The following is a 26,389-nucleotide window of genomic DNA, read 5'->3' as shown; positions in this document are numbered from 1 at the left end:
TAATCTAATAATTGTCTTTACCAGATTAAGAAGTTTCTGTTGTGACTTTTTTCCTTTGAAGATCAGAATTTTTTTTAATTCATTAATGGCAGTGCCAGAAACATAAAAAATAAAAAAACTCTCAGTTTCCTCCCATCAATCCAGTAGTACATGTTACATATTTTTGTGGATTATTTTGCTTAATGTCATTAAACAACAGGAATGAATTCTCCAGCTGTAGAACAGAAGCAATTCAAACAACTTGGTGTTTATTGTAAGGAAAGTGTTTCAGACATTAAAGTGGTGGAATCTTGTGTCTATTACTGCCATGTTCACATATGTGATATATCAATCATATAGGTTCAGTAAACAGTGGAGCCTGCAGTGTGAGGTGACTGGTAGACAAATTGCTTCAATAAATCACCAGGTTATTCCAGGTCACTGCCTTCTGTTTGCTTTCTTGTCTAATCCTCAACTTCCTGGTTCCTCAATCTCCTTTAATGCAATCAATTATCTACATTCATGCACCAATACAAGCCAATGACTACGGTATGGATCTGGAACCTTCAAGACTGGGTGGAGGAAGAAGACCCAAGATGCCAGCTGAGGAACACTACCTGTATCAAGCATGTGTGTCAGGGTTGAGCAAAAAATCTTTGCATAATCAGCAGCTTCCTCACATGTGAGCACTTTTGTCTGCACAGCAAAGCTTGAACCAAAAGCAGTGACAAGCAATTGATCAATATTATCTATCTTTTTATTTAACATTTCTGTTGTGACAGATGTTTAAAGAATGGCAACTACAAAATGCTAAAATAAACAGAGAAAATGGATCGCAAAATCAAATAAGCTGTGGCTGTTAGGCTACCTTCAAGTGTCTTTGTCTACAAGATTTTTTCATAAAGGTGATAATGGTTCAATGAAATTCTAGATCATGGTAGGATTTACTTTTTCAAAAATAAATCAAACAAGTTTCAGATCAACACTCCTGAAGAAATCTCAAACTGCTATGTAAAGTAAATATAATGTGGAAAAAGGTCAGGGTCTTCAAGTGGCAGTAGAAATCATTTGGTATTCTTGAAGTTCAAATAATCATCTGTACCTACTACTCTACATATTAATATTTGACTCATTATGTATTCAACATAAACGCCTTTAATTTCCCTGTTGAGGCAATACAGGACAACATACATGAAAAATGCATTCTACGCGTTTGAATATTTTCGTTGATCTTTTACATAAGCTACTGCACTTTTTCATGAATTTAATACGCTTACTTAGATGACCTGTTACGGCCAGCAATATTGAAAGATATTTAAGTACCGCAGTGACTAAATCCTAACATAAATATAAGCTTACATATTACATTAAACACACCAACAATGGGACATTCAGGTCTACGGAAGAGAAAAAAATTGCTTCGACAACAAATTCAGACAAGTTTTTAAATCCAATTCTAAAGGCGATACTGTTAATTACTTTTGATACCCTATATCGATCTATGGATAAACGTTCCTTTACTGCTATCAGTGAATGAAAAGTAGTTTGAGGTACATGTTTAAATTCCGATATAAATATAAAAGTTCAGATATTTTCAATAATTTGATTACACTGTATCAAAGTAATTGACCGAATAATTCTTAAAAACGTTCAAGGCTAATAGTGAATTAAACATTTGTGTTGTCAAAATTATATCTAATGGTTTTCTAAAATCTTCTGTCATTTGAAAAACCCCATGCTGTGAAAGAGCCGAAATTGCAGAAAAAAATATCCATTTTTGAAACACAATGGTTTTTATGTTTAAGATGAAGGCCTATCTGTATCTTATTTCACATTCTAATGAAATTCAGTATGAAGACTTTAACATTAAAAGAGTCATAAAATTCAAAATCTTGACAGTTTGGATGGTAGCAAATTAAACATATTAGGTACATTGTAGATAGAAGATTTAAACAGTCTACTAACATGGATTTGTTTCAACAATACTAAGCTGGTCTTTTATCTGACTGATACAAGTATTATAAGAAAATGTCAAAAAAAAAAAAACACAAGGAGGAAGAACTGAATCCTTTCAATAAGACATAAATTATCACACAAGTTTACAGGCCTATTTAAAAATGAGAAACATACTATTACATTGATACAGAGCTAAACATTTAAAGGTACAAAATAAAGACAAATGAATAGACATAAATCTTAACAAGAGATCACAGAGTGATCTTGGCACCCACCAATGTGCCATTTTTGAGTGTTCCAAATTTCAAGACTTATTGACTAGCTCAAGGTCAAATTCCATTTCAGTACACAACACTGTGCATGTGGTCCAAATTTGAAAGCTGTAGCTTGAACAAGAGATCACAGAGTGATCTTGGCGCCCACCAATGTGCCATTTTTGAATGTTCCGAATTTCAAGACTTACTGACTACCTCAAGGTCAAATTTCATTTCCGTACACAACACTGTGCATGTGGTCCAAATTCGAAAGCTGTAGCTTGAGAAATGTGGAAGTAGGTCACTAGGTCAATGTCAAGGTCAAAATTTGTTTCGGTACACAATCCTATGCATGTGGTCTAAATTTGAAGCCTGTAGCTACAGAAATGTGAAAGTAGGTCACTAGGTCAATCTTAAGGTCAAAGTTCATTTCGGTATACAAAACTATGCATGTGGTCCAAATTTGAAGGCTATAGCTTGAGAAATGTAAAAGTAGGTCACTAGGTCAAAATCAAGGTCAAATTTTATTTCAGAATACGAAACTATGCATGTGGTCCAAATTTGAAGCCTGTACCTTAAAAATGTGAAAGTAGGTCACTAGGTCAATGTGAAGATCAAGGTTTTTTTCTGTACACAAAACTATGCATGTGGTCCAAATTTGAAGGCTGTAGCTTGAGAAATGTGAAAGTAGGTCACTAGGTCAAAATCAATGTCAAATTTCATTTTGAAACACGGAACTATGCATATGGTCCAAATTTGAAGCCTGTACCTTCAAAAATGTGAAAGTAGGTCACTAGGTCAAAATTAAGGTCAAAGTTTTTACCAGTGCACAAAACTATGCATGTGGTCCAAATTTGAAGGCTGTAGCTTGAGAAATGTGAAAGTAGGTCACTAGATCAAAATCAAGGTCAACTCATGTCAAGGTTCATCTTGCCACTCAAAAATATACATGTGGTCCAAATTTGAAGGATGTAGCTACAGAAATGTGAAAGTAGGTCACTAGGTCAAAATCAAGGTCAACTGATGTCAAGGTTCATCTTGCCACTCAAAAATATACATGTGGTCCAAATTTGAATGTTGTAGTTATTGACAAGAACATTTTAAAAGCTTTTCCCTATATAAGTCTATATGAACCATGTGACCCCTGGGGCGGGGCCATTTTTGACCCTAGGGCGATAATTTGAACAAACTTGGTAGAGAACCACTAGATGATGCTACATTACAAGTATCAAAGCCTTAGGCTTTGTGGTTTGGACAAGAAGATTTTCAAAGTTTTTCCGTAAATAAGTCTATGTAAACCATATGACCCCCAGGGCGGGGCCATATTTGTCCCTAGGGGTATAATATGAATAATCTTAGTTGAAGACCACTAGATGATGTCACATACAAAATATCAAAGCCCTAGGCCCTGTGGTTTTGGACAAGGGGTTATTCAAAGTTTTTCCCTATATAAGTCTATATAAACTATGTGACCCCCAAGGCGGGGCCATATTTGACCCCATAGAAATAATTTGAATCATCTTGGTAGAGGACCACTAGATGATGCTTCAAACCAAATATCAAAGCCCTAGGCTCTGTGGTTTTGGATAAGAAGGTTTTCAAAGTTTTTCCCTATATAAATCTATGTAAAATATAGAAATAAACAAAGGGCCATAACTCACTCATAAATTGTTGAACCAGTCTGATTTTCAGGGGGACACAACTAGGGTACCAATACATCATTCTGACAAAGTTTGGTCAAAATCCCCCCAGTAGTTTCTGAGGAGATGTGATAACGAGAAATTGTTAACGGACGGACGGACGGACCACGGACGCAGAGTGATTTTAATAGCCCACCATCTGATGATGGTGGGCTAAAAATGTGAAAGTAGGTCACTAGATAAATTTCAAGGATAAAGTTCTTTGTACAGAAAACTGCATGTCCATCAAACTTGAAGGCTGTAGTTTGAGAAATGTGAAAGTAGGTCACTAGGTCAAAATCAAGGTCAAATTTCATTTCAGAACACATATCTATGCATGTGGTTCAAATCTGAAGTCTGTACCTTCAAAAATGTGAAAGTAGATCACTAGGTCAATGTCAAGGTCAAAGTTTGTTTCAGTACACAATCCTATGCATGTGGTCTAAATTTGAAGCCTGTAGCTACAGAAATGTGAAAGTAGGTCACTAGGTCAATCTTAAGGTCAAAGTTCATTTCGGTACACAAAACAATGCAAGTGGTCCAAATTTGAAAGCTGTAGCTTGAGAAATGTGAATATAGGTCAATAGGTCAAAATCAAGGTCAAATTTTATTTCGGAACACCGAACTATGCATGTGGTCCAAATTTGAAGCCTGTACCTTCAAAAATGTGAAAGTAAGTCACTAGGTCAATGTCAAGGTCAAAGTTTGTTTTGGTACACAAAACTATGCATGTGGTCCAAATTTGAAGCCTGTACCTTCAAAAATGTGAAAGTAGGTCACTAGGTCAATGTCAAGGTTTTTTTCGGTGCACAAAACTATGCAGGCGGTCCAAATTTGAAGGCTGTAGCTACAGAAATGTGAAAGTAGGTCACTAGGTCAAAATCAAGGTCAACTCATGTCAAAGTTCATCTTGCCACTCAAAACCATACATGTGGTCCAAATTTGAATGTTGTAGGTTATTGACAAGAATATTTTAAAAGCTTTTCCCTATACAAGTCTATATGAACCATGTGACCCCCAGGGCGGGGCCATATTTGACCCTAGAGGAATAATTTGAACAGACTTGGTAGAGAACCAGTGGATAATGCTACATTACAAATATCAAAGCCCTAGGTTTTGTGGTTTGGACAAGAAGATTTTCAAAGTTTTTCCCTATGTAAGTCTATGTATCCCATGTGACCCCCAGGGCGGGGCCATATTTGACCCTAGGGTGGTAATTTGAACAATCTTAGTAGAAGACCACTAGATAATCTCACATACAAAATATCAAAGCCTCAGGCCCTGTGTGTTTGGACAAGAGGTTTTTCAAAGTTTTTCCCTATATAAGTCTATATAAACCATGTGACCCCCGGGGCGGGGCCATATTAGACCCCAGGGAAATAATTTGAATCATCTTGGTAGAGGACCACTAGATGATGCTTCATACCAAATATCAAAGCCCTAGGCTCTGTGGTTTTGGACAAGAAGATTTTCAAAGTTTTTCCCTATATAATTCTATGTAAATTATAGAAATAAACAAAGGGCCAGAACTCACTCAAAAATTGTTGAACCAGTCTGATTTTCAGGGGGACACAACTAGGGTACCAATACATCATTCTGACAAAGTTTGGTCAAAATCCTCCAGGTAGTTTCTGAGGAGATGTGATAACGAGAAATTGTTAATGGACGGAAGGACGACAGACCACGGACGCAGAGTGATTTGAATAGCCCACCATCTGATGATGGTGGGCTAAAAAAAGACTACACATTCTGTAATATAGTACTAAACATCATGATAGCCGTGCAATATTCCCTTGAAATCAACACAAGAACAGAGAAACAAATGATTGTTCCTGTATTTTCTTAGACTGACATGGGGGGTCATTTTGTCCTACTTTCATGTTTATCGTTTTTCCGTAATCGGTCGGAAATTCTTCGGGATCACATGATTTTAAAATTTTTTCAAACGAATATCCGTTTAAAGACGCGCGACAAAATAACTGTATTTCCATGATGGTAATTATACACGACTTGCATGAAAAATAAGAAATGTACTAAATTTATGTTTAAAATTGAAAGTGACATAATTATATTAGGCCAAGACAATGTTTTTAATGTCTTAAATTTTATTGAATTAATTTAGCCATATGTACATAAATCAGTGTATTTAGGTAAATATCAATCACATTTTGTTTTCGGCAGTGTAAGACAGTTATTCATTTATATTCTTAAAACTATACTGAAAAGAGATAAACTGAAAAAGTTTGCAGACGAAGTTGTTAAAACACTTTTATTCGGGAAGGGCCTGAATTGTCCTCCAGCAAACTTGTAGTATAGCTGTTTATTACCTGTATTATAAGAATGTTTTTCATGAAGGTTTTGTGAGTTACAAAATTGTTGAATACCATGTGCTAAGTTTGTAAAAATCACGTTATCGTTTGGGCATATAATATATTTTGCATCTATTTATAAATTATAGCCTCGTTTCGGAGGATTCTTCCGAAAAATCCGAAGATGCTCCACGGGTTCGTAAGCAGACGGAAAACATACTTTCGGTTTGACATAGGCAACATTTTTTGTTTATTTGTTAGTTATTCTTGAACATATTCATGACTATTTGGTCAGATCCGATGCAGTGGGCCATATTTTCAGTAAATAGGAAGTCTCAGCTACAAACTCTGGTTTTCATATAATACTCGTTCGGGTTTTAGTAATGGACATTTAAACAAATTAGTTTTTCTTGCAGAACAGCCAGATACATTAATGACTGTGGGCGAATTTAGCTGTGATAACTCACATGGAAAAGGTGGGAAAAATATATATAAAGATTTAATACTGATTGCAATGATCTGAAGTGAAGTTAAATATTACTGAACTGGCTCAGCTGTATGATAATCTTAATTAGGTAAATGCAGAAATTGTTTACAACAGTCTTGCATGAAATCAGATTTATAATGCATTATACAAAATGCACACAAACTGCCCACCTACTGTTGCAAAATGCAGCACTTGTAAAATAAATAATGTTTATTAATATTTGCTCCAAAACCACTATTCAGAATTTATAAAGAATTCAATAAAACTGCTATCAATTTTCTTTTTATGTCTATAATTTATATAACCGTGCAATGTAAATTTCAAGGTTACAACATAGAAAACAGCTTCAGGCCTTTGCAACTCAATATTGCAGGAGACAAATGAGAACCACATGACAGCAGTTAGAAATGTTTGATATATTATGTTAATGTATTTCATAATCACTTCACCAAAGAACTTCAAAAGTGTGCTCAGAAATGGGATTTAAACAGTATCATACTTCGAGAACTTACCTTGTAACTGCTGAATCTGCTTCTGTATGCCACCGCCGCCTTTCTTCCCCCCTCCTTGGGCACCCTGAATCGACGGGGACAGTGGGCCAGTGCTGTCCCGTGGAGTCAGGCTACCCGACAAAGAGCTCATTGAACTTGCTGGGCTGATGCCCGGGCTCTGTCGACTCATTCTGTTGTTTGTTGTTGTTTTCTACACTCTGCACAGTTAGCTGTTATCAAATTATCATTGTGAAATGTCCAAAACACACTACACTCAATGTAACATGCAAAACATTAATGTCACATTCCTTTTTTCCTCATGGCGTCCTGAAAGAAAAAGAAAATTTGTGCACTTCAACGTTCATGCGTAAATCACTGTGTACAAAACACTTCACATTCCCAATATTTTGCTTAATCAATATTTCATCTTTCAATGAAAAGAGAACATTAAATTATACAACCACTAGATGATAACAAATAATCATTTTACAAATCTTATTGGTCCTAAATACCTTCTCTAACTTCCATAACATTTTACACATTAATAATAATTATTGTTTACTGTTTTTTCACAACACATGAAAGAGAAAGTACAAGAGAACTACACCACTGGTAAAACACTTCATACCTTCTGTGTTTGCTAAAATGTTCAAAGATTAAATCCACTCTATAATTCAAACAGAATGACAAATGACTTCAAGCTGAACATTCAACTTAAAATATTTCACCAGCTACGAAAAAACCTATTCATGCATTTTTCCTAGCGATATATGCATATTATGCAAATACTTCAATTTACGCTCTTAAAAAACAGGCGGGCTTTCGGAGGCAACCAGTGTTCACTTTGCCGCGTAAATCATTATCCACCTACCAGACTGTGTAATATGTACTACATTTTTTTTACTGGTGTAATTATCAAATATCATTTAAAGATTTTACACTTTGTAGAATGCACGTGTAACATTTTTCGTTCTCTGGCATTTTTCAAGAATGATTAGAATATTTCAAACCTCATTAGGCAATATTGGTATGTTTGACTTAAGTTATCGAGTAAATTAAACAAAGTTTTATACATAATGCAAACTATTCATAATACTCAATTCAGACCTAACAGAATTTGATAAAACATTTGAAAGGCGGCCAAATTTTCAATCTGACTTAAAACGGCAGGTATTTTGGTTGATTAAACTACTAAATAGCTATTCACTTCTAAGCGTCATTTTTGAAAAATAGAAAATAGATCATTATAAGGGGCATAAATAGGTGATATATCATTCAAAAATCAAATATACAATAGAAGAAATAGCATTCCAACTCGTGAAAAATTTCAGTCAACACAATTTAATACATAGATCATTCAATATAAAGATTATCATTTTAGCATAACATAAAACGTATTATATTTAAATTGATTTGTCCTTTTCCGTTACAGTGTTTTCAGTTGTTGAAGTAAACAATTTAATTTTTATAGCCATAATGATTTTGAGCCTTTTTTCAAAAACAACTTTTGCAACGTTTATTGGCACTGTCTTCCCCAAACATCCATACAGGTTCCAATGAACCATCAACTAGAAGTTTGTCCATTGGTTTAAAAATACTGGACTCCTCACTTCCTGCAACAGCACCATCATTATATTACTTGTTGACAATGCAAGACAATTAAACATTTATATTATATTGGGTGGTCATAGGGGAGAGGGGGTGCGAGTCATCAGCGATACGGGTTGGAGATATCGATAATACGAAACATCATCAACAAACATAAAATAAAACAAACTGATAGAGTGAAAACATTTTTTTCAAGGGTGGCGGTGGGGTGGCGGTCGGATGGGGTAGATGATAAATACCAAATAAAACTCCAGGTACACAACTTCACATGCCCAACAGCAGTCCTATGTTTCAGGAGACTAGGTTAAATACTTTCTGAGATATGTGCAACACAAACTGTTAGGCCCTTAATGCATATTTCTGGCTAAGTCAAGGGCCACAACTCTTGTCTTGTAGAGTGAAATCCCAAACAAAAGACCAGGTGCACAAATTCACAAAGTATTACTGAATAATATATATCCCTATATAAATGTTTTCATGACTCCAGCTCAAACACTTTTTGAGATATATGCAACACAAACTTTTTAGGCCTTTATGGATGAAGCATTATTTTGACTAAGTCACAGGCTATAACTGTGTTCGGGCTTATTAAAACCAAAGATGCACAACTTCACATGCTAATATTAACAATCATGAGGCTTGATGCCCTCATCCCTACCTCCTCCCATAAATTTTGTTTTTGTTGAACAAAAACAGTGTTTTTTTTTTTCGGCCGTTTTTATAGCCGTTTTTCGGCTATATTCCCAATGCCAAAAAGTATATATTTTTCCCAAAATGAGTGCAAAAATTCCCAAACTACATTATGAAAAAAATTTCATCAAAATTGCACAAACATTGACCAAATTATGGACAATTTTGTAATGGAAGTATGTTAAAGAGGTTGTACAATGTGAAACAAGTGTATGAGAAAGTGCTTAAACACATCCTTACAATATCCTATGGGACTGAATATTTCCCAATTTGGAACAATTAAACATCAAAATTCCCAATTTTGTGGGTATAGGCTATGTTCCCAAATTAGCTTGAAAAAACCCTGTAAAATGTGAGACAACCAGATAAACTTGCATCAACAAGGGTTTCATTAAGGGTCAGGTGCGTGGGGGGGGGGGGGGGGGGATACAGGCTGGAAGCCTACTAGATGGAAGGGTCTCTACAGCCCCCTCTATTTTGCAACTTCCACCTCACACCTAATGAAACCCCAACTGTAACACATCAGGTGTCATCATTCACTTCCTTCAAAGTATTATTTAACATAACTAGTTTTGCTAATTCCTGGAAAATAAATACCTCAAACTTTAGATCCTGCACTCAGAATTGATCAATTTTCTTTCAGGTGTAAATTAATCAATATGGTTTTATTGTGCTTAAATCTGTTATCTTGAAAAATAATATTATTCAATAATTTGTAAATATCCAGAGTATGGTTTTATTGTTGTTTCCATCCTTTTATTGATACTGCAATATGTCTCGATTACTATAGAGAATAATTATAAGATAGTCCAGGATGTTGCCCTAAAAACATTAGGACAAAATTTTGTAGCTGTCTAATGCATCCAAAAGACCAAAAGGAAGAGAGTAAGAAAACATACTGGTATAGATGTAATATTGTGGGTGAAAGCTTTATGAAGCTTTTTTCTTTTTTCCTGGTACAGAGTGAGATCAAGAGGGAAGTTATATTGGCCTATTATCTGTGTTTTTTTTTACAAGCCAGCTATATCAGCATGACAGGGCCTCTATATGAGCTCTGGTACAAGTGGATTTTCCTTGCATCCTTGCAGTCGTTTTGAAGTATTTCCAATTAGTCTTTTGAACTTATTTAATCATGTTGATTTCTTTAAAACTACAATGAAAACTAATTGAGAAAACATGTTTCATAACCATATAATTGTTTATGTTGTTTTAAGTGAAACGCCTTTTATTTTCTATTCATCATAATCGCCCACTTGCAAGGAGGAAATGCATACTCGCTTTGTTACTGATGTATAATCTATATAAAAAATGAAGTGCATTACATACATTACAGGCACAGGTGGCTCATGCACTGCACATTTAGAGCATATTGTAATTGGCTCATGCACTGCATATTTAGAGTATATCGTAATTTGTGAAACAGTATAACTATTTTTGTAATTTTTGTTCAACTTTGGTGTTGCTTCTTAATTTTAATAAATGAATAAGGAACTCGTAACAATATGGGGGGAAAAAAACTGTTTCTTTCTCACTGCAGACATTAGGTGCCATATGCCGCCACTTACCAGGACTCAGTATCTACTTTTTAGTCCTTTGGTATCAAAAGAACATTATAGAATTGGATAATTAAAGAGTTGTGCCAGTGGTAGGAGGTGTTATGTTTGCCACCCATGAACAGACTCAAACCTAGTATGCTACGTTTTGCTTGGCGGTGTTCTATGCTTCTAATTTTTGTTTTGTTTACTCCGACAGCTGCACTTTGCATTGCAAGAGAAATAACTCACATCAATATTTAGAACAGAATGAATTTCATATTCAATATTGATTTTTAACATTTTAATTATCTTGCTCACATAAGGTAGATATAACACACATAGCAGGCTGTATAATTATGAAATTCCATAAATACCTATATAGTTATGAAAGCAAGAAAAGCAGATAGCATTTTAATGCAAACTGGAATTCCAACAGAATGCCTTGGACACTGGTCCTAGCAAGGGAGGTCCTAACATAGAATATGTTCAGCAAATGTTAAAAGACCTGGCGACTAAACAGTCAGGGTAATGATACAAAATTGTTAAATTGTTTTTACATTTTGACACTGTCCGCTTCAATGTGGTCCCTCCTAGTTTGCAGCTGTTTAGTGGTGTACAAACAACCATGGGTTCACTATTTCTGATGCATTTTCCCATCTTTGCCTCAAAGAAACTTCATTTAAAGGATCATAAATTGTGTCAACTAAAACTGGCCATTTCAGTACAGTACAATCATCCTATTTATTTACCAAGAGCTCACAATCCTTATTTTATATATGGTTGAAGTGTGCTTCTTTTGTCTTAACTGGCCTTGTTCAAATACTGAAGAGAGCTAATCATGGAAGGCAAAGTGCAAAATGATACACTAATAATTGGAGGCATAATTTTAAATGTAGGAAATAAACAAGTATCACAATTTATGAAAATGTTAACACAACTTTAAAGGCGGTCAATCACATTAATACAACATTTTTGACATTTTCCACTTTTGGTACTTTCTGTTTGAGATTTATTTTATCCGAGGTACAAATATACCCATTTTACTTTATAATAACTTTACTTTTCTTCTCAACTTGTGCTAAGTAAATAGTTGTTAATGCAACTCTTTGAAAAATATATCATTCCTAAGTACATTTATAAAATTCATTCTTATGCTAAGACAACTATGTCTTATTGGGCAACCAGGATAGGACAATTCAATTTGAAAATATCTCCAGTGAAAACAGAACACGAATTAAGCATTCAGTGAACATTAAGTTTAACCAGAATCTTTTAACCACCTTTAATATCAAGTAATTTACTGAACCTTTTTAAATGATAATACCCTTATTTCTTATCATTTAATTTACACAAGTTTGCATTGTTTGCACATTTACATTAAACTATGTAAAATGATTTCAGAGACTTGTTTTTTGTTTCATTTATCTTTGATTAAAACTACCAAGCAGGTCTCAAAGTCTCTGTTGAAAGAAATTCAATTTGACATTTTACAGCTTATAAACATGACTTTTACAGCTTATTCCTGTACCAGAGGTATTTCAAAAGGAATGAAATTGTCAGGTTTCTGTAAGATAACATTCTTTGGTCTACAATTCACTTTATCAATCCAGTAAGCAAAAGTTTCTTCAAATATGTCACAAGAGATATATATTTTAGTTCAAAGCTTTTAAACTTGCACTTTCTTATCAAAATAAATTCTACTTAAATCTTACAAAATGTAAACACAGAGCGGCAAGACTTTCCACAGTTAAGATATCATTTAAATTGCTCAATATTTTGTAATCAATAAATTTTATGGCAAAATGAAATAGCAAAGTTTTGGAACCAAGTTAGACAACAGTATCAATTGTAATTACTAAACCAACTGTCCTTATAGGGTAAATGAAAATTTATTAAAGAACATAATTGTACAGAACTAAGAATGTGTAAATGTATTGAGAAAAGAAGGAGTGTGATTATCAATTATCAGATTTCCCTGTTTCAAGCGAAATTCATAATAATAACATGCCATTTATGATGTTCAATCTTTATTTGAACTTTATGTACCAACCGTTGTAAAATGTTTTTACAACTTCAGGAGGCTTTATGTTTGCTTCTTCTGGATATTTAACAGCAGAGGTTCCATCCCGGCCCCGACTATCATCATCTGGTTTTATTAAAACCTATAGCAAAAAAAGTTGTCACAGAAACATCAAGATAATTTTTGGAATGATTTACCTGTATGTTGTAACGTTTTGCCAAATATCTGTGTACAAAATGCAATGTTATATGGCCCCATTCCCCTCTCAAAAGAGTATGTCCCCCCACCCAAATTTTTGACAAAAACTCCCCACATTTCTATGACTAAATCTTCATATGCAAACCATATCATTTAAAATGCATGAAAATGATTTTTGAAGTAATTTTCTTCTGGAGTGTAACACATTTATGACAAAAGTTATTTTCATTACGGCACAATTCCGCTCCCCCCCCCTCCCCTCCCCCCTCAGGCCCTGTCACCATTCCCCAAGAACTGAAGAAAAAAACAACACTGAAATGGGTCAAATCAGAGCACTAACACAGTTACTATTTGAAACCAGGAAAGCCCTCAGCAGCAAGGAATCAGAGCTACATCATTAACTAAATTTTTTTAAGGAATTCAAAAACAAATTGATAATCTTTAATGACTAAAAAGTTAAATGATGCTTACGCCTCTTTTATGACAAAATAAATACTATCGTATTTGAGTTGCATTATCAAAGAGAGAAAGCAAATTAATAAATTGTATATTATTATTAATGACTCAGACTAATTCATAAGCGCTCTATATGATCTCAGTTTTATATACAGTACACAACTCCATAATTCTGATACATGTAGCTTACTTTTAAATTTGAGAAGAATCCATGTTACAATTTATCAGATTACCTTTTCACTATACTGTATAACTCCCCTAACCTAAATATAATATATCCTGGAGCCAATATAAATTGTATAATACGATTGGTATTCACTGAACATTAACAACGTGCTACAACTTGCCAACTGTTTATACTCTTAAATTTTCATCTAGTTAAATGACAGCATTAAATAGACATGGCATTTCATTAATTTATATAATCTGACGATATTTCAAACACCCTCTAGACTCTTTCGCTCTTTTTTAATTACTTTTTAATTACAAAATAAATTCAAAACAATATAAGGTGCGTTATTAATTGACACACATTTGTCAAATTTGCTTTAGGAAGATAAAGTTGTGAAAAGTTTTCCAACTGCAACAATACATATTAAAATTCAAATTCAATGAATCTTGCAACATATACGATATTGCAAACAACTTTTTAATCATAAATATCACCTACCTATTAGGACAAAATAGCCATTAGCGCCAAAAGCTTCTGTAGTGACACTGTGCTGTCAAGTGTAAAGCGCCGCCTATAAAACAGGTGCTCTTGCAAAAACAGCTACTCTGCTGAATAATTCCAATTATGTCTGAAAGAGTTTTTGCCCTTCAAATATCCAAAATGAGGAAAGAATACATTTTTTGATAAACAGGATCTTTATATTTTGAAAGCGCTTTAGTTAGTTACAGTATGCTGTGATCTTTTCCTCTAACGTAATTAATCCAAATATTAGAGGCGTACAGGCTCATTTTACCTATCTAAGCTGATTGTTTAACTCCCCTTTTGGGTATTAGTTGCCTTCAACATTCATTATTTTATCATTTACGTTTCACTTTTAATATGCTGGAACCAACACATCTGTCATCAACGGCGTAACCAAGAAGGCCAATAACATGCTTGGCTTTCTCAGAAGGAACCTATCAAAGGCTACCGAAGAAACCAAAACCAACGCCTATTACATCTTGGTGCGTTCTAACTTGGAGTACTGCTGTACAGTATGGAGTCCCCACACAAAAGGCCAGAGACCAGGTCGAAATGGTCCAGAGAAGAGCAGCGCGCTTTGTTATAATCCGCTACAGAAACACCAGTAGTGTGACAGACATGTTATAACATCTAAATTGGGACTCACTGGAAAACAGAAGAAAGAATGCGCAACTCATTATGCTGTACAAGATAGTTAATGACCTTGTTGACATACCATTGTCACAGTATCTGAAACCTGCAGATTCACGGACAAGAGCATTACACAAACATAAGTTCAAGCATAAATCACCCTCTAACGGCTACTTCAAGTACAGCTTTTTCCCCAGAGCCATTCCTGTGTGGAACAGACTTCCAACCAGCGTCACTGAGGCTCCTTCTTTGGCATCATTCAAGAGGGAGCTGTCTGCCCAGCCCTTCTAAGGGGATCTACATGCCTGTCTGTTGCGTCTCAGATGATGAGGGAGCACTGCTGGCGGGACCTTGTGTCCTGGTAGTGCCACGCAAGCCGGACTGGTCACTCTGATGGGATGTAGTAGATGCATATTCACACTTTGTATCATACTTTTATCTTTTATGCACCCACTCTTGACCGTACTATTTTCTGTCTTTACTGTTTTTATCATGACTTTGTTTCTTTTATCACATGTTTGACGTCGCGGGAGTGTAATAAAGCCATTAAATAAAAATGATAATACACTAGTGTAATAAAGCTTTGACGTTGACGTCGTTTATAGTATTGGAAACGTTGGTCAAGTTGACTTGTTTATATAGTAAAAGAAAGGTGAATATTTGATGTTTTGATAGGAAAGACTTAACATTTGATAAAAAGAATATTACATTTGTGACTTTCCATATTGAATTTATTAAACTCGTTGAATAAAATTGATGAAATGCTCGGCTGCCGAGCATTTCATCAATTTTATTCAACGAGTTTAATAAATTCAATATGAAAAGACACTCATGTAATATCCTCTATGTCTGATTCTTTGCGCACCGTTAAATCATGGTCAGTGATGACAGTCTAACGTATCATACAGATGTAGAGGCATTGCAACCGACTGACACAAAAATGAAAATAAATGTTAAGTAAGGTCTTATTTATAGATGTCCGCAGAGCCGTTGGAGAGTGAAGTAGGACTACAACCAAATGTCCCAAAAAACTCTGACCAAAGGAAATCATCATATTTTGTTTGAAGGCCACAAGTCAATGCCTTTTCCAGTTATGAATCTGAAAAGGTTACTGTGACCTTGGCCTTAAAACCCAAACATTTGGGTTCATCAACTGAATGTCATCCATGACCTTCAGAGTTGTAGGCCCGAGAGTGCTAGAGATAATGACTATATTCAGGCTCAAGGTCACTGTCACTTTAACCTTAGACAAAATGTGGGTTGTTTGCTGTTTACAGGCAATTATCCTATGCAGTTTGACAACTGTAGGCCAAAATATTCTTAAGGTATCAAATGAAATCAATATTCAGTCCAAAGGTCACTCTGACCTTGATCTTCAATCTGCCAATCCAAGTAACAGGGGTCATCTACTGACCACAGGCAAAGAAGTTTGACTACTGTGGGCTCACGCCCGAGGTCAAACTTGCCCCAAAATGACAGGGGTAATCTACTGACCATTGAAAACCTTCCAATGAAGTTAGACTTTTGCAGGCCTAAGCATCCTCCAGGTATTGATATGAAGCAACATTGTCTACAGACCGGCAGGGGCAAAACAATATACCCTCTCTTCTTCAAAGGAAGGCATAGCATGATTTTGTACAAAGTAGTTTGCTTATATAAATCCTACAGAGGTTAATCTCTGCCAAATCATATGTTAGCCTATGCAGGTTTAGTACAAAAAGTCTAAATGTAAACAGTCCTGATCTTTCTTACGTTCCTCATGCCCTTTCTCAATAGCAATGTGTTTTCTTTAACTCCACAGCATTTCAGTATGTGTAAAAATCAGCATTTTCCTATCATATGCCAAATAAAATGGCTGCGTAAGAACTTTGTGTCTTAAACAAGAGATACCGAAAGAAGCGAAAAGGAGTAAATTAAGAGGATTCTATATAATGAATTATAGCATTCTTATAAACAAGAGGGTCATGATGACCCTGGATCACTCACCTGAGTAATATGAGCTACATGATTCAAATGTCAAACTGATGATAAAATATTAAGAAAAAATCTGGAAATATTGTTAAGTCGAACGGCTCACAAATAATTTGCGCGACTGTGAAATGATTTCAGTCACAGTCGCGTTCATTTCAGTCTACGCGTAAACATTTGGGTCCGCCCAACATTTCACTCGCCTTTGTTAAATTTCAGTGAAGAAAGTTTGAGATACAAATGAACTAAAGCAGTTCGTTTGGTTCTTTCACGTGCCCAATGTGAAGCATTGATACATAATGTAAAGCATTGATACACGGGGATGAATTTTTTTTATTAAGTCAGTAGGTAATATTCATGGTCAATGAAATTCAGTTTTACGATTTGTGTGCAAAACTGTGTAAGTCATCAATACATGTATTTCAAGGCTGTATCTTAAAAAACAAGAAAGTAGGTCAGTAGGTCAAGGTCACAATCAAGTGACATCATATTACTTGGGGTCATCAGGTAATTATAATTAAAGTCTTGGAAATAGGATCAGAGTATTTTTCCTATATAACTCACATAATAACTAAGTGACCCCAGGGCGGGGCCTCTTTTAACCCCAGGGGCATAATTTGAACAATTTTGGTAGAGGAATACTAGACAATGCATCATACCAGATATCAAAAGCCTAGGTTGTATGGTTTCTGACAAGAAGATTATTAAAGCTTTTTCCTATATAAGTTTATATAAAACTTGGGACCCCCAGGGCAGGGCCTCTTTTCACCCCAGGGCTACAATTTGAACAATTTTGGTTGAGGACCATAAGACAATGCTACAAACCAAATATCAAAGGTCTAAGAGTTGTGGTTTCAGACAAGAAGATTTTTAAACTTTTTTTCCTATTTCCTATATGTCTATGTAAAACTTGCTACCCCTGTGGCAGGGCCACATTTGACCGTAGGGGGATAATTTGAACAATCTTGGTAGAAGACCACTAGATGATGCTACATACCAAATATCAAAGCCCTAGGCCATGTGGTTTTGTACAAGAAGATTTTCAAAGTTTTCCCTATATAACTCTATATAAACCACGTGACCCTCGGGGCGGGGCCATATTTGACCCTAGGGGAATAATTTGAGCAATCTTGGTAGAGGACCACTAGATGATGCTTCATACCAAATATCAAAGCCCTAGGCCATGTGGTTTTGTACAAGAAGATTTTTAAAGTTTTCCCTATATAACTCTATATAAACCATGTGACCCCCGGGGCGGGGCCATATTTGACCCTAGGGGGATAATTTGAACAATCTTGGTAGAGGACTAGTAGATGATGCTACATACCAAATATCAAATCCCTAGGCCATGTGGTTTTGTACAAGAAGATTTTTTAAGTTTTCCTTATATAACTCTATAACCTTAGGACGGCCAGCACATATTTATGCAATCTCGCCAGGCATATGTATGTTTTTGACAACACAGAAAATGACGTCACTCGACCTTCAGCTATTTCCAGAAGTAAATAAAATGAAAATACAAATGCTAAACTTGAAAACGAAAGCCACATTTTGATTTGTAGATAGTCAGGGGTCACGCGCAGGGGTCACCCCGTCTAAATGTATGCGCTTGGACTTCTTTTATTTATTTATTTTTTTTTTTTGCTATTGGGGAGCCGATTTTCAGCAATTTATTACGAATTGAAATTACCTGGGCTTTAGTACAGCATGTCAGCTTTTAATCTATGAAAAAATATTTGAGCTCTGGATAAACAGAAATCCCACAGGGGTCTGTAACAGACCAAGGGTACATTGATAATTTTGGAACTTCATCAAATCGCTCAAAATGTCATTTTTGATGTTGTCTAAGAGTGTCAGTATAGTCCTCAGATGTAAGATATAACCATATTTGAGAGCTGCAGACGTAGACATTTCAGAAATATTTTCAAAATAAGTTTCGTGTAATAAATGTTGTTTCTACAGAAGCGTGAAAGGGCCATCAGACGCTAATAAGGTTTTAGTACGTTAAGGCTGCGGAAAGGATATACACATTTCCTAAAATGCATTTCAGTTTAGCCATTTTTGTCTCAAACGTCAATTTTCGTACAGACGGGTTAAAAAATGTCGAAAAAGCACTGATTTTTAGATAAAAAATGATTTCTCTAATATACAGATTTCCTAAAATGCATTTCAGTTTAGCCATTTTTGTCTCAAACGTCAGTTTTCGTACAGACGTGTTAAAAAATGTCGAAAAAGCACTGATTTTTAGATAAAAAATGATTTCTCTAATAAACAGATTTCCTAAAATGCATTTCAGTTTAGCCATTTTTGTCTCAAACGTCAGTTTTCGTACAGACGTGTTAAAAAATGTCGAAAAAGCACTGATTTTTAGATAAAAAATGATTTCTCTAATAACCTTAGGACGGCCAGCACATATTTATGCAATCTCGCCAGGCATATGTATGTTTTTGACAATACAGAAAATGACGTCACTTGACCTTCAGCTATTTCCGGAAGTAAATAAAATGAAAGTAGAAATGCTAAACTTGAAAACGAAAGCCACATTTTGATTCGTAGATAGTCAGGGGTCACGCACAGGGATCACCCCGTCTAAATGTATGCACGTGGACTTCTATTATTTTTTTTTTTTGCTATTGGGGAGCCAATTTTCAGCACTTTATTATGAATTGAAATTACCTGGGCTTTAGTACAGCATGTCAGCTTTTAATCTATGAAAAAATATTTGAGCTCTGGATAAACAGAAATCCCACAGGGGTCTGTAACAGACCAAGGGTACACTGATAATTTTGGAACTTCATCAAATCGCTCAAAATGTCATTTTTGATGTTGTCTGAGAGCATCAGTATATGCCTCAGATATAAGATATAACCGTATTTGAGAGCTGCAGACGTAGACATTTCAGAAATATTTTCAAAATAAGTTTCGTGTAATAAATGTTGTTTCTACGGAAGCGTGAAAGGGCCATCAGACGCTAATACGTTTTAGTACGTTAAGGCTGCGGTAAGGATATAAACAATGTGACCCCCGGGGCGGGGCCGTATTTAACCCTAGTGCGATAATTTGAACAATCTTGGTAGAGGACCACTAGATGATGCTACATACCAAATATCAAAGCCTTAGGCCATGTGGTTTTGTACAAGAAGATTTTCAAAGTTTTCCCTATATAACTCTATATAAACCATGTGACCCTCGGGGCGGGGCCATATTTGACCCTAGGGGGATAATTTGAGCAATCTTGGTAGAGGACCACTAGTTGATGCTACATACCAAATATCAAAGGCTATGTGGTTTTGTACAAGAAGATTTTTAAAGTTTTCCCTATATAACTCTATATAAACCATGTGACCCCCGGGGCGGGGCCATATTTGACCCTAGGGGGATAATTTGAACAATCTTGGTAGAGGACCACTAGATGATGCTACATACCAAATATCAAAGCCCTTGGCCATGTGGTTTTGTATAAGAAGATTTTCAAAGTTTTCCCTATATAAGTCTATATAAACCATGTGACCCCTGGGGCGGGGCCATATTTGACCCTAGGGGTATAATTTGAACAATTTTGGTAGAGGACCACTAGTTGACGCTACACACCAGATATCAAAGCCCTAGGCCCTGTGGTTTTGGACAAGAAGATTTTTTAAAGTTTTTCCTTTCGGTTGCCATGGCAACCAGAGTTCTGCATGGAATTCAATTCTTTGAACAATTTTGAAAGGGGGCCACCCAAGGATCATTCCTGTGAAGTTTGGTGTAATTCTGCCCAGTGGGTTTCAAGAAGAAGATTTTTTTTAAGAAATGTTGACGGCTGGACGCCGGACATTGAGTGGTCACAATAGCTCACCATGAGCCTTTGGCTCAAGTGAGCTAAAAAGTTCCCATCCATTTACTTTCTCTATAGTGGCAATACAATTGTTGTTTTGGAATATAAGTCTCTGAAAATCAAATACGCTAGTAAATGTCAAAAAAACATTATTAAATCAGTTGGTTTTATAAGAAAGAAAGAACAACCAGATTTAGTGGTGGTCAGCCTAGAGTGAATCTAGAAAAACAGCTGCCACAGTTGTAACACAAAGATCAAAATGGTAATGACATAGCTCTTTATTTTTCATGTATAAATAAACATTTATTATCCACAATTATTCAATAACATTTTTCTAAAATGAAACAATAATACTCAGAAATGACAAACAAGACACAAGAACATAGTATATTACAGAGTAAAGAGTTTCTATAAAGGCAGTGGCTAGGGGTCTGGTAGCCAGACCTGTAGACCCGCAGTCTAGAAGTTCGGTAATCAATATAAATACGAAGAATGGTATTTAGAAAGAGGAAGCGATCATTTAACTATGAAAAAAGGAGATGATATCAAAAGTTTGCTTTCATTTTTTTCTGTCATTTAAAATACATTGCAAAAGACTGGAAACAGATGTATTTGTAATTCTTAAATCCCAAGGAAAACACGATCGCCAATTCGATAAATTACTAGTAATTAATACTTTGACCGCCGGAATGCAAGTTTTTATAAAATCTGTGTTTTTTCTCGGGACTGAAAAATTAAAATAATAAGCTTAATGCTTTTAGACATGGATTGTGCTCATAAATTGGTTGTGTTAGTGCTTGCATAAATAAGAGTGACTAAAGGAAATCGTTTGGTTAAAATTTCATATTCAATGTGCCTCTAACTCGAGTGAAAGCTATTTATAAATAAAATACTTACAAAAAAACAAAACATGTAATAACGGCAAATCTATGACAACTAACCACAGCTTTTCCTAGCAATTACCTTATACACTGGAAACACAATACAGAATAGTGCATGTATGTTGACTGCCGGACCTCTAGACTCCGGGTCTGGAAATACGGTTACCGGACCCCTAGCCACTTCCTTCTATAAACATCAACAGAGTAAGAATAAATTTCTTCAAATCTGATTCTACTTCAAAATCAATTTCCGTATTTTCAGTTTAAATTTTCATGATAACCTGGAATGGTGTAAATAGCAGTCTCTTAGGAAAGTGTGATGTAAATTGGGAAAAAAACCAGTGATAAACATACAAACGAAGAAATCGGTTAAGTCACAGATGCTAGAACATAATTAATCCAGAAAAAACTTCATCTGAGCTAGAACTTTTCATAAGTATTATTTCTATAAAAGCCACATGTGATTTAAGGAAACTATTGAAATTTTATAAAATCACTGCTTTTTCTTTCTATTCAAAATAAGTGCAATTTCTCCTAAGATTGGAAAAGCAAAACTTGCAATAATTATATATAATTTCACTGTAACAGTTGTGTGAAACAGCAGCAAATTAAAGAAAGACAGGAAAAGTTTATGCATATCAAGCTTTGCTTTTTGCAGAGAACTTTCTATATATATATACATTCAGTGATAGTGTATGCTAGAAAATTTAAAACAGTTTGCAATAACTCAGTTAACTGCAGAGGTGAGAATACATTAGTCTGAAAATAAGTCCTTGACTTTCTAGTACTAGACGCAGGTAATGATTGATGTCTATATTTCATAACAAAATTCATAAATCTTTCCAATAATTATTTTACATCCACAAGCTAAATGTCAATCAGTTTTCAAGGTGGCATCCATACAGCCTGCAATTTAGCAACATACTGTCAACACATGCTGTTGCCAATGAACTTACAATTACTATAGTATCAGCACATCTGAAGCATTTGTTATCAATGCCCAACAAAATGGAAATTCCAATTTGTAATTTTTGCACAGTTTGACAAAATCACTTTATTTTAAAAATGTGCACATATATTCAAATAGGCAGATTGTTAAATACTTTAAAATCATAAAATAATGTAACATATTTAATTTAATCGACAAATGAAAACAAGAGGGCCATGAAGGCCCTGTATCGCTCACCTGACCTATTGACCTAAAGATCATCAAGATCAACATTCTGACCAAGTTTCATTAAGATATGGTCATAAATGTAGCCTCTAAAGTGTTAAAGCCCCAACTTTTACTACCCTGGCAGTAAGTTTTGTAGGAGGAGCCTATCAAATAACAACGCTACTCTAGGCTGTCTGTTAGCTAAAAATAGCTCACTTTAAATGATTCACAGGCAAATGTAAACAATGGTCAGTTGAAGAAGAAATTTGAACTAGTTTGCATGTTTTGATGGTAAAAAACTATTATTATCCATATTGTGCATCCATATCAGTATCAATCCTATGAAAAATTGAGTCAAGACTAGCATTCCTGATTTTTAATCTTGTTTATGTAAATTTAACAATGAAACTCAAAATCAAACATTCATTTAACTAAAATTCTGTCATTGTTGGCTGGTCCATTAATGGAGATAACCTAGCAATAAATGTAGAAATAATAAACTTTAAGTCTGGGATGCAGAACAATAAACACAAATTAGCAAGTGCTGCAGCTGTGATAAGGACTAATAAAAATGATAAGCTATTTGAAATTATATTTATCACTGTATGTCTGTAATTAGTAGTTCCCTATTTCTTTAAAACATTTTTATGATATGACATATAAAATATAACTGTAGAAATGACTATGATATTCTATTTGGTTTAAAAATTCAAAATTACTTTCTGGAGAAGTTTTGCAATGCACTCTAGCTAGGTGTTAATTCCATTGATACGAAGCCTTCTGACGATCAGGTTTGTTGATAAAATTAACCACGTGGGAATTGTTTACATTCTCTGTTCCTCTAGAGTTCATGACCTCATTAGCTCCTCCCGGCAAATTCAAATTTTTGGCAGTTAGGTTTAAATAATTTTTTGAAACTATACTTCAACATTTTTTGTTTTAAAAAATAAAAACACCAATTGATAAAGAATATTTCAATGTGTATTTATGCAATTTTTCATAACTTTTTATTCAGTGGTTTATTTAAAATTTTGAAAAAGGGCTCTCTGATGTGAAACATGCATAATTTATATAAAAACCTGCCCCGGCACCATCTTGTGGCTTTTATATGGCAGTTGGGGGTTTAACTAGCTTTTCCTTTGATTTGACCCGGTGACCTAGTTTTTGCCCCCACATGACCCAGATTCGAACTTGACCTAAAGATCATCAAGATTAACATTCTGATTAAGTTTCATGAAGATACAGTCATAAATCTGGCCTCTAGAGTCTTAACAAGCTTTTCCTTTGATTTGACCTAGTGACCTAGTTTTTTAACACACCTGACCCAGATTTAAACTTGACCTATAGATCATCAAGATTAACATTCTGACCAAGTTTCATTAAGATATGGTCATAAATGTGGCCTCTCTAAAGTGTTAACTAACTATTCCTTTTATTTGACCCCCGTGACCTAGTTTTTGACCCGACATGACCCAGATTCGAACTTGACCTAAAGACCATCAAGTTTAACATTCTGACTAAGTTTCATGAAGATAAGTCAAAAATGTGGCCTCTAGAGTGTTAACAAGCTTTTCCTTTGATATGACCTAGTGACCTAGTTTTTGACTCCATCTGACCCAGATTTAAACTTGACCTAAAGATTATCAAGATTAACATTCTGACCAAGTTTCATTAAGATATGGTCATAAACGTGGCCTCTACAGTGTTAATTAGCTTTTCCTTTGATTTGACCCGGTGACCTAGTTTTTGACCCGACATGACCCAGATTCAAAATTGCCCTAAAGATCATCAAGTTTAACATTCTGACTAAGTTTCATGAAGATATAGTCATAAATGTGGCCTCTAGAGTGTTAACAAGCTTTTCCTTTGATATGACCTAGTGACCTAGTTTTTGACCCCACCTAACCCAGATTTGAACTTGAGCTATAGATCATCAAGATTTGACCAAGTTTCATTAAGGTATGGTCATAAATGTGGCCTCTAGTGTAAACTAGCTTTTCATTTGATTTGGCTTGGTGACCTAGTTTTTTATCCTACATGACCCAGATTCAAACTGGACCTTAAGATCATCAATATTAACAATCTGACCAAGTTTCATGAAGATACAGTCATAAATGCAGCTTCAACAGTGTTAACAAGCTTTTCCTTTGATTTGACCTGGTGACCTAGTTTATGATCCCAGATAACCAAATATCGAACTCGTCCAAGATTTTATTAAGGGTAACATTCTGACCAAGTTTCATTAAGATTGGGCCAAAAATGTGACCTCTATAGTGTTAACAAGCTTTTTCTTTGATTTGACCTGGTGACCTAGTTTTTGACCCCAGATGACCCAATATCGAACTCGTCCAAGATTTTATTGAGGGTAACATCCTGACCAAGTTTCATTAAGATTGGGCCAAAATTGTGACCTCTAGAGTGTTAACAAGCTTTTCCTTTGATTTGACCTGATGACCTAGTTTTTTGACCCCAGATGACTTAATATCGAACTCATCCAAGATTTTATTGAGGGTAACATTCTGACCAAGTTTCATTAAGATTGGGCCAAAAATGTGACCTCTAGAGTGTTAACAAGCTTTTCCTTTAATTTGACCTGATGACCTAGTTTTTGATCCCAGATGACCCAATATCGAACTCGTCCAAGATTTTATTTAGGGTAACATTCTGACCAAGTTTCATTAAGATTGGGTCAAAAATGTGACCTCTAGAGTGTTAACAGTCAAATTGTTGACGACGGACGGACGGACGGACGGACGGACGACGGACGACGACGGACGCCGACACAGGGTGATCACTAAAGCTCACCTTTGAGCACTTCGTGCTCAGGTGAGCTAAAAATCCAAAGTCTATAATTTTTTTTATCAAATAGATTTTGACAATCTATGCAAATACCGCTGGACAGAGTTTGACATGAAGGTTTAAGCTGAAGACATAATAGCAATATAACACATAGCTTCTCTTGCTCAAAATTTCAGAATAAATATTTATATAAAAAATCCTTTTTTTCCCCTTATAGTTAGTTTATTCTTTACAATAATAGTTCTATAGTCAGTTTTCTTTCAATTACAACATATTTAAAAAGCATAAATTTCACAAGAGCTGTAAAAGACAAAAATTGTTATAATTTTCAAAATACATCAATATTTAGAATAAGATGAACTATCCTTGAAATTAAGCATCAATTATTTGTAACCTGAAACTGATGTGCATTAAAATGATACCATCTAAACGGTCTCACATTTGAACTATTATGGTTGGCTTCCATGGTGATAAAACATTTCTCCTGCAACATGTTAATACCTTAAAACAGAGCTATACCAATTTACCAAAGACAACAAAAAACTTATATTGTGAGTTTGATCACACTGTGTAGAAGTTGTCATTGTGAATTTTCTGAATTGTCACAGTAAAAATGTTGAACACCAGTTAAACAATGTTAAACTGCCATCATGTTTCCAACAACTGCTACATGTTAATGGATTTCTCAGTGTCTAATACAATTACAGATAGATGAACATATTTATGTACAAGGCCATATATGTACAACCCTTTTCTACATCTATGAAATCGATATATAAATG

At 35.0% G+C, this 26,389-nt stretch overlaps 1 protein-coding gene across 1 annotated transcript in view; it reads right to left on the bottom strand.

Annotated features, from left to right (window-relative positions):
* LOC128548554 (muscle-specific protein 300 kDa-like) overlaps positions 1 to 14,417 on the bottom strand; it is an 80,981-nt gene extending 66,564 nt beyond the window's left edge. The window contains exons 1-2 of the mRNA XM_053523790.1: positions 14,333 to 14,417; positions 7,177 to 7,482 (exon numbers count right to left, since the gene is read on the bottom strand). Of these exons, the coding sequence (XP_053379765.1) occupies positions 7,177 to 7,345 (169 nt within the window). The 5' untranslated portion in view covers positions 7,346 to 7,482; positions 14,333 to 14,417. The remainder of the gene's footprint in view (positions 1 to 7,176; positions 7,483 to 14,332) is intronic.
* Positions 14,418 to 26,389: the final 11,972 nt, after the last annotated feature.

This window comes from Mercenaria mercenaria, chromosome 1 (genome assembly GCF_021730395.1).
Source record: "Mercenaria mercenaria strain notata chromosome 1, MADL_Memer_1, whole genome shotgun sequence".
Classification (NCBI taxonomy): Eukaryota; Metazoa; Mollusca; class Bivalvia; order Venerida; family Veneridae; genus Mercenaria; species Mercenaria mercenaria.
This window is presented reverse-complemented; position numbering and strand designations above follow the sequence as displayed.